At 37.3% G+C, this 16,636-nt stretch overlaps 1 protein-coding gene across 1 annotated transcript in view; it reads left to right on the plus strand.

Annotated features, from left to right (window-relative positions):
- Nucleotides 1-16,636, plus strand: part of EML4 (EMAP like 4) — a 94,062-nt gene that overhangs the window by 63,941 nt on the left and 13,485 nt on the right. Inside the window, exons 11-19 of the mRNA XM_082481708.1 lie at nt 830-940; nt 3,335-3,430; nt 5,568-5,702; nt 5,930-6,065; nt 7,892-8,043; nt 8,475-8,600; nt 8,773-8,904; nt 9,505-9,572; nt 15,514-15,602. Of these exons, the coding sequence (XP_082337834.1) occupies nt 830-940; nt 3,335-3,430; nt 5,568-5,702; nt 5,930-6,065; nt 7,892-8,043; nt 8,475-8,600; nt 8,773-8,904; nt 9,505-9,572; nt 15,514-15,602 (1,045 nt within the window). The remainder of the gene's footprint in view (nt 1-829; nt 941-3,334; nt 3,431-5,567; nt 5,703-5,929; nt 6,066-7,891; nt 8,044-8,474; nt 8,601-8,772; nt 8,905-9,504; nt 9,573-15,513; nt 15,603-16,636) is intronic.

Here is a 16,636-nt window from a genome sequence, read left to right on the forward strand (position 1 = left end):
CTACGGGTGAACTCTGTCAGAATTTGAATAATTGGATTATTGGGGGGGAAGACAGATACTATGAGGTGTAGAAGCACATTAAATAACCCTTATTCAGATGTTCAATTTAATTCTTAGATTTTGAAGAAATTGATGTGGGTTTTTTTGTATAGATATTGTAATGATTTCCACTGAACATTCATTGCATCTCATGTTAGAGCTGGTTGGTTTGTTTTTCCATCATTGGGATGACTTATTGTCACTTTCTATGGTGAATGCTGTCCTTAAGCCAACTTAATTCCCACTTTATTTGTGATTGTTTCACATTTGTGAAGCTAAGCTGGTTTGGGATGGTGCTTGTATGAAATATAACCTTGCAGATTTTCACTGAGTGGTTGGTGATGGTTAGGGAACTTGGTGCACCAGGGTTTATTATTTTTATTTTTTCCTACTTTGTGTATAAAAAAAATGAGGTTTGATCATTATTTTCAGTTGTTGCATAAGATTGCTAGGTCTGGGGTCTGAAATGCAAGACGACTCTTCCATTATTTTTTCAATGACTTAAATTGGGCAAAGATTTATTTTCACAACTACCGAGTGTTACCATACTTAATTTCTTGCCTCGATGGCACTGATGCCATGTTTGTAGCCCAGACGTAGGGAGCAAGACTGTCTTGACTCTCACCTTTTGAGCTTCAAGATACTATCCAGTGGCATCGTTAGCACAGGTCATCCTGCATTTCGGTCTGCAGTTTGCAATTCAGGTAGCATCTGCTTAACAAAACTTGACACCTGCATATGATGCTTTCGCTGTTGATGACACTGTTTGTCCCATTGCTTTTTCACGCAGCCTCTGCAGCCCCATGTTAGAGTATGGGACTCGGTGAGCCTAGTGACGCTGCAGGTTATCGGCCTCGGGACTTTTGAACGTGGAGTGGGGTGTTTGGATTTTTCAAAAGCGGTAAGATGGGTGCAATTACTTGGTGCGTTAAATAATTTATCCAATCCTATGTAAACAGGAAGGAAACCTCTGGAGATATTTGTACGTGGTTGTCTAGCTGATCCATTTTGGTATTGAAAGTGTGTCAGTCGAGATTATGTATACCTTATAAAACCAGCTGACGGTGAGCTGGAAAAACAGGAAATTGCACATGTAAAATTGTGGTAACAAATTAGCCTAGTGAATAAATAGCAGGCAAGAAAAGCCCTAACTAGAAATTGAAGTCTGTGCTGGGTTTGGTGGTTTGGTTTTGTTTGCTTTGCTTGGGGGTTTTTTTGGATGTTAAAAACAAGTTTGTTAGTGAGGTTCATAAGACAAATTTTAGTGAGTTCTGATAGAAAGGGTAACTTTTCTGCTCACACAGCAGGAGTAGGTTTTTATCCACCAGCAGGAAATTAAAAAAACCCAAACATTATTTTGTGCTGTTTTTTCTCAAGAAGTAATTTGTTCAATTTGTGCCTCTACTTTTACATTAAAAAAAAAAAAAAAAGTCATCTCTTTATTGGGCCCACAGAATTTAATCAGAAAAATCGGTAACAAATGGGGATGTGCTACTTGGTATTGATAAAGTTCTCATTTCAAAACTGGCAATGAGTATATTTTTTGTAAAATATGTTTATATTTTAATCTTTAGGTAGCCTTTGTATTTATGCCAAAGCACTGAGACATATCAGACTTGAAAACCCAGACCATGATTCTTGCATGCCAGCAAGAAGAATTAATACACGTAAAAAATAAAAAATGCAGAAAAAGAATGTCTGCTGTATTTTGCTAATAGAGGAGGAGATGGAGATGCACAGGACAGCTGAGGTGGGAAGGGGTGTCTGGAGATCACCTCGTCCAGTGTCCTGCTCACAGCAGCCTCGGCCAGAGCAGGATGCTCAGGGCTGTGGTCCAGCTGGGTTCTGGGTACCTCCAAGGATGAGACTTTGTTGTCTCGCTGGGCGACCTGTTAAAAAGAAATGCTCACACTCTTGCTGCAGTTTCACTTAACATTGAAATGATGCTAGGTTAGTTATATCTAGGTTTTGTCTTTCAGTAAATACGTTTTCTTTTTTCAAATAGGGTGTAGCATAAATAAAATTGAATAATGTGAGAGGAGTACTGTCATTCCTGTCACAAACCAGTAAAACTTTTAAACTCAGATACTTTTTTTCCCAAGGTGAATAAATACGTGTTCTGTCATTTTAAAAACAAAACAAACCAACCAACCACTAAGGAATTTTTGAGGACTAGATTTTAGTTTTATTAGTTCTGTATTGCAGCTGAAACTGATTTTGATGCCTTATTACAGTCTCATGTGATTCCTAACTAGATTGAAACAGTGAACGTGCAGTGTCTAGAACTGTGTTTTTACCACATAATTTCATTAATCCACACAAGAGCTGTGTGTATCACCAATGCTGTCTTCAGGGCTTCTTTCCACTTAATAGTTGACATGTATATTTGCATATTATTGCTCATAATAGTATTTGGGAATAAAAATTTCAGCCACCTCTATTTTCATAATTTGTTAGAGAATGCGGTTGAACTGCAAGAATCAACTTTAAAATAAATAAGGCCTCCTCCAAATCTTTCTACACATGTCCTTGAAACAACTGGTTTGTGCAAGTATGTGTTGCTGTGAATAAGTATGTTTTTCTTCTAAGATTTTCTATCTGCTCTTTTAATTCCGCATAGCCGTATTTACCATTTTGCTGTAAAATTGTTCAAAATAAGCTGTTTCAGTTAATTAATACCATAGATGCTAGTCTTTCTGCTCCGAAAGCATCATTTTATTCAGAAAGTGTTACCTTTGCTGCAGTTTTACCAACTACATGATGAAACTGCCGGTACTTAATGCTCCATGAAGAAAAAAGGAGATGTGCTTGCAAAATCTGATAGCGTAAAGTTGGGTATATGTGGTGGTGACATTTAAGAAAAAAACACAAGTGGATCTGTGTGTTTGTCCTCTGAAACCTGAGGAAAACCAAAATATTTGCAGAGTAGTAAAAGCGAGAAACCTCTCTGCCACTAGCATGTTATTTCAAACAATAAAGCAAAGCCAGACAACAACAAAAAGAAACTAAAAGGGAAATATTTTTGTAAGATACTTTTAAAGCTTTCCTAGAATATTATTTGAAGCATGGTCATTTTTATGAGATTACGCAAAAATCTTTCTTTAAGAGTAAAGGAAAATACCCAGATACACTAAACCTAGAATTCCTTTAAAAGGACTTGCTTAATTTATATTTGTACTTTTGTGGGGTTTTTTTTGTTTGTTTTTTTTTTTTTTTATCAAATATTACTGCCCTACTCTGTTTCTAAATGAGGTATGGTAGTATTTTGTCAGCACTTTTTTTCTTTTTTCTTTAGGATTCTGGTACTCATTTGTGTGTAATTGATGACTCTAATGAGCATATGCTCACCGTGTGGGATTGGCAGAGGAAATCAAAAATAGCAGAAATAAAGGTAATCATTGCACAAATTAATATTCTGAAATACAAGTGGGTTTAATCCCATAAATACAACAGTTTGTGAGACACACTTTTGATCTTACTTGGAAACTACAACTATGTAATGCTGCTGGCTTGTGTAAGGGCACAAAAGAAATGTATTCTTAACTTGTATATTGGAAGGGGTTTGAATATTGGAGACCTTGTAATTACATTTTACTCATCCCTAAGGGCCAATCCAAATAAAGCAATTCTCTAATATTTTCCTGATTTTAAAAAATAAACCCGGGGAACGTTAAGAAACTGAAGTGATGATTCAGTCTGTAGTTGTTTATTTTTTTAAAAAAACTCAACTTTTAGACATTCCTTATTTTCATTTTTGTCTGAATTGAGTTCCAGACATTGATTCTCAGTACATGTGTCTCTTCTCATTTGAACTCCATTAGTACTTTTGTAGATTGCAATCTTGATTGCTTTCCTGTTTCTTTCATAACTCTAAATTTCTGATCAATGAGAAGTGTACAGAGGTATTAACGCGCAATGTTTGTGTAAAGTTGATTCCACTGGAAACACGCAATCCAATAATAACTTGCTGTTGAAATCCATATTTTGAGACATCTTGCTTTGCATTATACAATAACAAGCAAGGAGGTATTACATGGATGTGGAACTGAGTATTTTTAATCCTTTTTAATCATGAAGTCAGCAAGTGGAATACTCTACAAGCATATATGTCTATATGATTACAAACTTGCAATTTCAGATAAAAAAATCAGGTTGGTTTCACTCATTTTCTTTAAATTATGTTGACCAGTACTAAATTTATTCTATTCTGTATGTTTTAATGTAATTCTATGTCAGTATTTTCATTTCTTTGCTGATACTAATTGTGAAGCTATTTGGCATATGCCCATTTTATTTGACACTATGTTTTTTACTATTTTCACTGTTCAGGGAGTTCCTTGGTGCTTCAGAATTGGCTAAAAACAATTCGGCAGCGACAGCTTGACCTTCAGTATTTATTCATGTTTAGGACTTGATCTGGCAGTATCTTAAGCACCTTCTGTGCTAGTGGGATTTGATGCGAGCAGAATTTCATCCCTTGAGCTAGGGTGCAGAACGGAAGCCTTTTCTCAGCTGAACTCTATTAAATTTTTCAGTCCTCAGTTTCCACATGATTTGTGGATATAGCAGATCCACTCATGTGGAGGAAACTGTGTATGAGGAGCATAATTCAATAAATATGGCCATCAATAAAAAATGAAGCTTAAGAAGGTGGTTTTCCTAAAGTGAGCCAAAAATGGTGGAGTGGGAAAGGGTATTCCCAGAGGTGCTGATTCAGCAGCACTTGTAAGTATACTCCTTTAAAGTGTGAGCTTAAATCGCACAGAAATAAATGGATTGATGCATTGATGTTTTTTAGAGTCCTTGCCTCTAGAAGATTGTCTTCAAAGTCAGTTTGTTTGAATGTACGTTAGAAATTAGATAAATGACCGGTCGGTTTTTTATGTTTGTAAAAAAGGATGAAATGTTTGGTGAGGTGTTAGTAATTCAGTAACAGTATATGCAGCCAGTACAAATACAAAGGTGGGACCCTGTGTTTCAGAGTTTTGAGTTACGCAGGCTTCTTTTTTTCATCTTTGTGAGGAGGAAAGGAGAGAAATAAAGAACGCAAAGGAAATTTTATAGAATTTCAGGAGGAGAATGATGGATCTAATCCTACTGTGATACCGTTGTCTCAGTTGCCTTCGTCACAGCTTTGTTATCTAGAATAGCAAACTAGTCTGTGTGGAAACTAAGCAGGATTTTCAACCCAAAAAAGTGGGGTTTATCTATCATTCGTTTCCATATAGCAGAAGTCTTAGCTATTCCAGAGGGCAGAAGCTGTTGTGATTTTAAAAGTGAATGTAAACCCCTGACTTTTCAACTGAAATTTTCTAAAGATCTCTTATGAATGTAAAAAATCGATATCTATAAAATGATATGTGCAATCATTCAGACAGCTGATTTAGCACGGAACACTTACAGATTCTTTCAAGCATACAATGAGCTGTCTAGTTCCTTGTATGTCTGTTCTAAAATTTATTATTTAACATGAGTTTGTAGTAGTTAACGTCACATCTGAATAAACAGTATTTCTGTTATTATTTCAGACTACAAATGAAGTGGTTCTTGCTGTAGAATTCCATCCGACTGATGCAAATACCATAATAACATGTGGCAAATCTCATATATTTTTCTGGACCTGGAGTGGCAATTCATTATCAAGGAAGCAAGGGATATTTGGGGTAAGAATGTCTTGATTTCAGGTCAGTTTTAAATAATAAGAATGATCTGCTCGCACTTTCTGTAAATTTGCTCTGTTGTTACCATGTACTGTTTGAGCAGTGAGGTAAACAGACAAAAAAGGTTAAATTCTGCTTGCATGCATGCAGGCTGTATGGGTGTGGATACATTATATAATTATGTAAAGAGTACAAGCAATTATCCCTTTCTTTTGCTTATTTTGTTTCAGAAATATGAAAAACCCAAATTTGTTCAGTGTTTGGCTTTTTTGGGAAATGGTGATGTGCTCACTGGAGACTCAGGTGGGATAATACTTATATGGGGCAAAACTACTGTAGAATCTACTCCAGGAAAAGGACCTAAAGGTAGGATACAGTCGCAGTTAATCACAGATTTTAGATAGTCTGTAGAAGACAAACATAAAGGATTGCATTAGAAAAGGAATGGGGAAACAGACCTGGCTAAGGTTATACACTTCCTGTTATTAACAGGTGATAATAAACTCCTTCAAGTCTCATGAATTTGGTGACTTAAGAGCAATCTAGAGTTTCTCAGTAATTAATGAGACTGTGCCTGAAATGAATTGAAAAGTATTTTATCTAAATGTTTTGCATTTAAAAAAATGTGCAGTTAATCAGCTTTCCTTTCATCCTGAGATTTGAAAAAGGCTGTGGGATCAGTTTGAGAATTCTGCAGGCTACCTTTGCCTCTGAAGGCTGACGTTGTACCATGCTTAGTTTCAGAGAAATACCATTAAGTGTTGAAGCTGAAGTTAATAGAACTTGTACGTGAAGGAAAAATATAATGCATGGTTGTACCAGTTATGCAAATAACAGTATCTAGTTTAGCAGATGATTAGGTCTTGGCTTTAAAATAGATTTTGAAACCCATCTTATTTGAAATTTGGGTTAAATTTACTCTTTAGGGCAAAGCTTTTGTAAAAAATGAAAGGAAAATTATTTGTTACCCAACATATGCAGACCTGGCACAGTTGAGCCCTAAGGTAACTTATAAATTCAAGGATAATTTATTTTACTTGGCAGCTATTTCAAACACTCTGGTTTAAATTGATATGCCAGGAAAACATTCAAGTAAAAAGTAAATTTTTCACGGTATGTCTGTTTTTGCAGGTAAATCTTTTTCTTGTCTTGCAAGCTAACTGCAATGGAAAAGTGATTTAACAAATTATCTGGTGCTTAATTTTGAAGTTCTTGTGCAAAAATAACCTTTCCCCAGTATAATCTTAAAAGATATCGAATAGAACATTTATTTACATTGGCTTAACTAAAAATGGGATCTTTTAGTTGGTTTATCACATTAGATTGGTCACAGGACGTGATCGCAAACTCTTTTCCCCAGTGTGAGAGAGTGCGTACTTGAACTGACTTGAGTCATAGGGAGAGTCAGCGAAATTAAGCTGGTATTAATTTGGGTGGTGTTTTAGGCTTTTTCTGTGACTGTTATTTGTAAATGTGCAAGACTCAAAGCACCAGAATCTTGCTTTTTAAAAAATATACTTTCCTAAAGCAGTTTTTTTGACATGAAGACCGAATTAGGATGCACAAGGATTGCTACCTTTGTTGTTTAATTTTCTCATCTGTCTTTCATTCTTCCTAGTGTTTTCCTTTGGGTAGCCTGCTATATTGATAGATGCCAAATGCTGGTTATACTATTTTTATGTGAGGCAACATCCAGCATTAGATATTAGGTTCAAGCATCTTGGAAACTTTGCTATAAATAATTTGCTTTTTATTCCCATAAGACTATAGACAACAAGTCTTTCAGTATCTTTTCATAAAATAACTTCAGTTCTTTTCTAATAATGACTTGCTAAATATTTATTGACTCTAAAGGACAGTTTTTCTTGCATCTGGAAAAACTGTGTTTCCTCGGATAGCAGAGAAAGGAAAGCATTTTGCAAATGGTTGTTCTTGCCTTCACAAGTTTTAGGACAATCAATCTCAAAAAAGTTTATATTCGGAAAGGCAGGTCCTTTGTTTTATCTTTTTATCCTGTAAGAAAACACTACCACCTTGTGTTTGCAATACTAATGCAATACTAATAGATGACAGACCAAATGTAATTATTTATTATATGCTGTTACTCTATTTTTCTGCCAAAAGGCACAGCTTCTTGTAAACACCAGGTGGAAAAAAATGTGTTCTTTATTATTTTCTTTTTGTGCATGTAGGAGTATATCAGATAAGCAGACAAATCAAAGCTCATGATGGCAGTGTGTTTACACTCTGTCAAATGAGGAATGGGATGCTGCTAACTGGAGGTGGGAAAGACCGAAAGATCATCCTGTGGGATCATGATTTGAATCCCGAAAGGGAAATTGAGGTAAGAAAGCAAGAGTGACAAGGAAATTGCCTTGAGCCAGGTATTGACTAGCAAGACAGAGCCTTCCCCGCCCTTTGGAGGACCTGTAGTTAGGATGGTAGAGTATCATCTGGTTGCTGTCTTCTTAAGCAGACGACAATGTTTTATAATAAAAAGTGTTTAAATTTTCAGCCTGTAAATGAGCGTATATGAGATTTCAGATCTCCTCTGTTTAAGCTGAACAGAAATTTTAAGGTTCTTCTTTCCCTCAAGCTCTTCCTTAGTTTCTTTTATTCATGCCTTTTTTGAGGATTTTCTTCAGTATCTCCTGTGTTTTCCTTAAGTTCGTCTGTCTGGAGAAAAACAGTCTTGCCAGGATTTGAGTTGTGGCCTTCAAAAATAAGCGCCTATCACAATGCACGATGTGGTTTTACAGATGTTTCTTTTCCCAGGTTCCTGACCAGTATGGAACAATCAGAGCAGTAGCAGAAGGAAAAGCAGATCAATTTTTAGTGGGTACTTCACGAAACTTTGTTTTACGGGCAACATTTAATGATGGTTTCCTAGTAGAGGTACAGGTGAGCACAACTTTTTTTTTTTTTTTTTTTTTTTTTTTTTTAAAACTATAACCCAAAAATGTGAAGGCTTTCCCTGCTGGTGTGTTATTTTAAGAGAGTCAGTCTTTATTTTATTCATTTTAAAATAGGTTCATAATTATAATAATATTGTTTATATGTGTTTTCATTCCAGGGACATACAGATGAACTGTGGGGACTGGCATCCCATCCTTTCAAAGACTTATTTTTAACATGTGCCCAAGATAGGCAAGTTTGTATGTGGAACTCTGTGGACCACACACTGGAATGGACCAGGCTGCTAGATGTATGTGAACACTTTAACGTTAAATATAAAGCTGGAAAATAAGAAAAAGCGTTTGTTTTCTGCAACACCCTCGTCCCGTCTGATTGCAAGAGAAGCAAAAATCCTGTAGTTACAGCTTTAAAAACAGCTATTTGAAAGCTTTGATAAATTCCACCAGGCTCATCAGATATTGTATAGACTGTAATCTGGTTACCATTGCCTGATGCCATTCTGACAGTCCAAATTGCAGAAAACTTAGTCCTTTGTTCTTGTTACAGTTTAACTTTTTTCCCAATTATTCAAACAAGCTGAAGAGGATATCATAGAGTTGTGCAAAGTTTGGCCTTCCTTACTGTCATCATTCATTTCATATTTTGGCTACTTCTGTCCGAATACCCAGATAAAAGTATCTTTTTACACAGAAATTTAGGCTTTTTACTTTCAAGAAGGTCATGTAGTGCACGCCACTGATACATTAAAAGAAAATCTGAGGATTATAAGCGTGCTGCAAACTGATTGGTTATCCCTGCGTCAGTTCACCTCAGACTTTTAGACTAGCTTTGGTACAAGGAGAGGTTTTTGGCAGTACGGTGAATGATGTGTCTGTGTCTCTCTGTTCAGGAACCAGGGCACTGTGCTGACTTTCATCCCAGTGGAGCAGTGGTTGCGATAGGAACGCACTCGGGCAGGTAAATGCCTTTTGACTGAATTGTGATGATTGAAAGAAAGTTTAAAGCAGACAATTTGATACTACGCATCTTATATATTGGAATTCATTTGCTTTCTATTCTTTTTGCTTGAGATTAAGTAACCTGAAGTCTAACATTAGTTTATAAGGCAGGTACAGTACAGATCTTTCTCTTTCCCAAATCAAACATACTTGCAACTTTTTAAATTGACGTGGAGAGGCAAGTGAATGGGCTAGGATTTTGATTTTTGTATAAGACAAAGTTCAACATGGCACATTGCTGCAATGAAGTGCTATCGAGCTGTTCATATTCTTCCTAAAATTGTTGTATATTGAAAAGCTATCAGAAGCTGAATCTTTTAACTCAGGCTTCTTTTAGTGGTGGAAAAAAATTGTTTTAATTCATAGTCAAACTCTGGCTTGATATCATTTCCCAAGAAAGGAGTTTCATGCAATCATTTTTAGCAAGTACCAATTAAAAGAAAAAACAGGATATTCATATCATTAGAAAGGTGAGAGGAGCAGATATTAAATCTGCTACCGTTTTTGTTCTGTTTTTCAGTTGACAACTCGATGATAAAATATTGCATAGTGCATGTAAGGGAATTGGGATTTTTTTTTTTCTTTAATTCTCCCCCTACAAATTTGTGTATACCTAACCTCATGCCTAAAAACCATTAAAAATTTGGTTTTTAGAAACTGCTGAATCGGTGCAACACCTTTAAACTATCCTGGAAAAAGAAAATGTTAAATACTTTTTAAGGAGTTTTCCAAGATGAAGATGCAGTCTGCACTAAATTCATTAGGTATAATATCAGGCTAGAAAACCTAGTTTACATTCCTAAGAAAAATCTGCTGAGCTCTTGTATATTTGATTTCTACGTTGTACCTTTCCATTTTTTCATCTCTTTCTAATGATAGCATTAAATTGAACAAGTGTTTTTACCTTCATTAAGCAGAGCAGAAGTTACTGGCCTAATAGAACTTGAAACAGGGAAAAGGGCAAAGGTCAGGCTACATTTCTTGAAAGTTTTTAGACATTTTTGAAATTACATCAAAGCACAATGAAGGCATATTGAGTGGCAAAGAGTTCAGTTTTTCTTTGCTTTTGATACCTCCTGCCCCCCTGAGCGTTTTAACATAACTTTCTCAGTTCAGCTCTTTTCAGTTTAAATTCTTAGTTTTTAATTACTGGAGGTGAGTGACTTATGCTGTGTTGGATAAATTTATGGTGGTGGCCTTGTGGGTTTTTTTTGTTGTTTGGTTTTGTTTTTTTTTTTTTTACCCCATTGTTCTTGGAACAGGGAAGTTGTATTTTCACCATTATATTTTATTGCGTTCTGAAATTGCATGATTCAATGATAGGTTTGAGATATATAAATGAAACTGAATTGATATGAGGCCTGGTAAGCATACAAGTGTATGAGAAATAAATGGAGTTGTGCATCAAGATAAACAGAACAGTTTTAAATTTACTGATTAACCAGTGACATCATACAGTGCTTTCTGCGCCAGATAATCCAGTCCAGGGAAGTTGTTTCCTAAGGAATGAGGGCTGCGTGATGTATCTCAGTTAACGTATGAGAGAAAACAGTCTCAGGCCCTTAACAGGTTCTTTAATAACTAACTTGATTCATAGCCCAAAATGCATAAAGCCAATGTTAAATGAGTCTAATTTGTTTAGAGTTCAATTAACCTTTGATGTGCCTATCTATTGTCATTCTAGTGCTGCTGTGCTTCCAGTACGGAGGTCACTAAGACACGGATAGGGAATGGAGCATTAAGGAAGTTGGGTTTGATGGTTAAAATCGTGACAGAAAAAAGAAAATTGAATTTTCTACCTCTCTTCACATTCTTGTCTGTTGTTTCACAGCGGTGTGTTTTCATCAGGCCAACACATTATGGTTTTGGTGTGCTTTTCATGTACCACTTCCCATGATGAGTATTTCAGTATCATTTCCCTTTTTGGGCTGTCTGCAAATGGTCTGCTGCAGGTTTTGTTAACCAGTTCTTTAAATACCTCTGTGTGCCTGATCATCAATTGTCTGGGGTTAAGCCCGGTTTGAAGAGAACTAATACTGGATCCTGCTGTTTGTGGAAATGCACAGCTAAAAAACTAAAAAAGGCTGGCAATCAGAAATCTTACCAGAAAAGTGGGTTTTTCAAGGCACTGTACAGATCCTTTTACCGTGCTGCTGGTGGTATTATTTGGAGGGAAGTAGACCTTTCTGTGACTAATCATGTAGAATATCTTGAATGCTATGCACTGCAGAAGAAAAGACTAATAAGATTCTTACAAAAATACTAACATTATGAAGAAAACTGAAGGCTGGAGGACAAGACCAGCGTAAGCCAGAGCCACAAGGAGGTAAATCAGTCAATAGAGCTATTGAGATTTATACCAGTTCAGCATCTGTGGTGGTATTAAGACGAAGCAGCCTAAATATCCCAGGGAACCAGTCTTGTAAGATGGGGTTGGTTTGTTCACTCTGATTAATGCCTTGCAGGTTCAACATTCAGTATTAACTAAAAATGGGAATTGCAAGTGTAAGTGCAAAAATGTATTACTACTTTGGAGCACTGTTTCCTTGGTGATTTCATCAGAAAAATTCTGCATTATCAGTGATATTATCAGTGATAAATGTCTGTCGTGGGTCAGAATTTGTTTTCCAAAAGAGAGTACTTTAAGGGTTTTTGTTTCTGAAAACATACATTTTTTTTAGATAGGTTATTAGTATTTTTTTTAAAGTAAAGGAATAGGAAGACAAGAAACATGAAAATGGCAAAAGTTCTGTCTTGTTTTTGTGAACTCACAAACAAGTTAAGCATGTTATCTTCAGTAACAATTGGGAAAAAAAATCAGTAAAACTCAGAAAAAGCAAAGGAGCCACTGTCTTACAACTGGGATACCATTCATGCATTTATTTCATCTAATCTACGGCTCAGGAGTTCACTTGGCAGCCAAGCTTTCCATTTCACAGCCCGGTAGGACTCTGTCAGGGTCAGCTGCCATTTGCATGTTGCATACCTTCGTGTTAGAAGGAAGATCCTCTCCTGAAGCACAGTCTCGAGGTAGTCACCAGGCGTTTGCGAGAAGGGTCTGTGTGGGGCATGCCAGTGAACTGCTGTAGCCGCTAGACCACAGCATTTCATGGAGACAGGCTTTCTTGCTGGCAATTGCGGTGTTTGCCATGGCACTGGGAGAGCTTGGAAGACTGAAAAGAGCGTGTCTGAATACAGCTTGTGGAAACATCAAGAAACAGCTGAACTAGATGTGACCAGTGCTTCCTTTTGTAAATTAATATCAAAATTGGTGCACTGAATCTTTGCCATGGTCAGCTAAGATTGCTGCTAAGTACCTCTTGTTCAGAAGAATTTTTGGAGAAGGACTGGTGTCAGAAAATGCTGTCTCCTAATGCCAAATGAACTTCAATGTGCACTCTTAAGAGCAGCAGAAGTTTTGCATTGTGTTTGATACTGCACAGTACCACCTCTGTGCTTTCAGTAAAATAGGAGGAAGTTGCATGTTTTTCCGATTGCATTTTAGGCTTTGGGTATTTTTCATTTTATATAATATTAACTGAAGGTTTGCCTGGTTCAGTTAACAGTCTCAAAGGACCAACCGAAAGAGGCCAGCATCAAGAGGCATGTCCCCGCTGCAGCAGCCACCCTCCACTTGCCCTGGTTGTGTATTTTGGGACACGGAGGGCTCAGCCCTCCTCTCGGCTGTCTGGCAGAAGCACTGTGCAGCACGGTCACCCACAGGATAGCATGGGAAGGGGGTACCCGTTCACTTTGTGGGAAAGGGCTGCTTTTGGTTGTCACTGGCCTCATAATCAGTTTTTGTATCCAGGTACCACAACTATGCCGCTCAAAATAAACAAACAGGCATCATGCTGTGTCATCTTGCTAGATAAATAGATTTTACAGTATAGAGCCTAGGTTTTCTGGTGAAGCAAAAGGTCTTCTCATCTCCTGTTTTGCTCTCTGTGCACAAGAGGTATGTTGCCCATGTGGGCATGAAGCAGTGAGGAGCCTCCACCCTGTGCTGGATTCAGGAAAAGACAAATAAGAGTGAGACTGTGGGTCGTTGGCTTTCAGACCAGCTTCTCGTTTTGCTTGAAAACCAGATGACTCCAACTCAGTGATGCCTCCATGTGTGTTCTGTTGTTGTCCCATGTGGGTGTACTTTTAGAGCAGTTTTGCTGTCATGATGGAGCAATTGGTTTTCTTTCTATAGTGGCAAAATGGCATAGGTACCCTCTCCCTTACCCCCTGCCAAACTCTTTTGTGGTGGATTGTGTTGTTGTTTAATTTATTTTGGTTTCTTCTTTAATATCCACACCCCATCAGGGTTATCAGCCAGGTGACATTTTAGTGAAGCATTTGGCAGGGCCAAAGGAGGGCATATTTTGAACTAAGAAGCAGAATAGGAACTTGGAAGTCCTAATGTGTTCAGAGGACCTTCAAAGCTTTAGTGTGTAGATTGGAAGAAATCGAAAGTCCACTTTCAGCAGAGGATTACAGCAAAGAAACTCTGAGCGTGGTTTCTACTGCTGTCCAAAGCAAACATGTTAGCTGTTTTCCACTGGTTCCATCTGTCTTGCACACAGATTATTCAGCAGTCTGCGGCAGGTGGGGCTGAGTGTTTTTAATGTGCGTGTCATTTAACTTCTTTCATGTGGTTCCCTAACCACAAGCTGGTTTTAAGCCATTGGGACCAGGACGCTTTCCAGATACCTATCTGCCGGACACTGGATCAGTGAGAGCTGGAATCTCATTTCCATCCATAGAAAGCAACGATGTGTGCTGTTGTTCCTGGAGTTTATTTTAGGTTATTTAAGTTTGTTATGGAATAAATGGTCCTAGCTTTAGCGGTGTTCCACTGAATTCACTATGAGACAGTGGGTGGAATTGCCTTCCTTGCTTCCACAGCATGTGAACTCAACGTTTGCCACTAGGGACGGAAACCTGGCTGCAGTGTATGCACACGGTTGTGAGATCAGTTTGGGGCAAAGAAACTAAATTTTAAGTACAGCTTTAATGTATTTAGCCATGTTGACATCTTACATTTTCATTATAAACATGTCTGTGTGTGTATAAACTTTCTTTGCCTTTGTTTTGCTAATGTGTGCTGTATTTAGGAGTTAGATGGGCATCATAACCGTTGCAAAATGCTCAGGTTCTACTGATCTTGCCCGTCTTGCTGTCAGTGGACATTTCAGTGTACTGGCCACTGAGTTTTTCCAAGATCCTCTGAGCTTTTAAAGTGTGCCTCGTAACTAATACTACAGGTTAAAAGTTACTGTTAAATAGTAAAAACTGCAATTAATTACCTTAGTTATAAATCATCCAAGCAGGAGATAAAAGTATTCTAGGTTATAAACCATCATATTTCAGTAAATGGTTATTCCTTCTTACTCTGATAAAATTATTCATAGAAATGGAAAGGACTGAGGGGAAAATACCAAATTAGAATATACTTTGTGTTTAAAATGAGTATGGAAATGTTTTCCACTCCCTCCTACTACTTCTGTTTTGTTTTAGTTTTTAACTTTGCTTCATACAAATTAAAAGATTGGTTTTTATATCAAAAATATTCTTCAAAATGGGGAAGAAGTAGTAGATTAAAAGTCAGCTGTAGCCTTTGGGCTTCAGGATGGTAAGATGCAGTCATATTAGCTATCTGGTGGCATGTTTATCATCCAGTAGACGTTTTGGCAATTTCAACAATGTTCAAGGGAGCGGGGAAAAAATGGGCTGTATCTAGAATCTTTTATATATTCTTCACTGAAACTTGTATTGCTTTGTGAACCAGAAAAGCGTTCTGTTAAAAACAGATGTTCGCTGTGCTGTGCTTAAAGGCAGGCAGTGGTTATTGCTCTTTTGCTTGCTTTTTTGTTTAGTGGAAGTGATACTCATTGGAATTCTCCTCTCTCTAGGTGGTTTGTTTTGGATGCAGAAACGAGGGATCTGGTTTCAATACACACTGATGGCAACGAACAGCTCTCAGTGATGCGCTACTCAGTAGGTAGGCAGACTTGGACGTTCAGAATAATTGCTGGTAAATGAGATGTCTGTCCTGTTAAACGGTGTTAAACTACTCCCCAGTCACCAGAAAAGGCAGCTTTGAAAAAAAAATGTTTTAAGATGCTGAATATATAACTGCATACTTGGTTACAGATTTGTTTGTGTATGCTAAATCTTGGAGTTTTGTAACTGCAAACATTACAGTCACCTTTCCCAGCCTTTTCTTCACATTGAGCTGTGCTGTTATAACAAGTGGTAGTTTTGCTCCCAGGAAAAAATTTAAAGTTCTCAGCTAAATAGTGGACAGGTTAACAGAAAAGTCGGTAAAAAACGTAGTATTTCAGTGATATTTTAATACGCTTCTTAGTTAATTTTCAAGTTTATTAATACAAAACCATAAAACTAAGCTCAGGTCTATCTGAAACTCGGAGCTGTTTGTTACGTATTTGTTATGGGATTACATGGAGTCCAAGCCAGTATCGAGTCTTCTCTTCAGACGTGACGTGACAGTTGATCAGAGGCTGACTCCTCTGTTAAAACTGGATGGAAGAACACCCTCGTAAATCTGTTTCTTGTTTGCTTTTGGATAACATGCCATGCCAGTGGGCAAAATGTTCCTCTGCTGCTGCCACATTTGCCAAGCACAGCAATTTATTTTAAAGCACTGGTGTTTATTGACACTAGAGGCGTCTGATTGTGATTAAAGGCAACTCTTGTCCATTAATTACTTTTTTTAAATGGAGACAACACAGGTTTGAAAATGTTTGTATGCTCCACTTCTTCTTTAGCCATTATTTAGTGCTGATTTATATTGAGACTCCCCCCTCCAAAGCTAAGCTAACTATAGAGTAAATACTGTTCTGCATTTTTGGTGATGCAGAAAACTCAAGCCTGCCTGCTGTTGACCATTTCCAGAAATCCAGTGCAATCTGAGGATTTATACCCTGTCCATTGGACACTTACTTAAAAAAGCAGAAGTGAAAGATCTTGCCCAAAAAGCATCCCCACAAAGTAAAGATACTGACTGAAACACAT

This window comes from Vanellus vanellus (genome assembly GCF_965231255.1).
Source record: "Vanellus vanellus genome assembly, chromosome: 3".
In the NCBI taxonomy this organism is placed as follows: Eukaryota; Metazoa; Chordata; class Aves; order Charadriiformes; family Charadriidae; genus Vanellus; species Vanellus vanellus.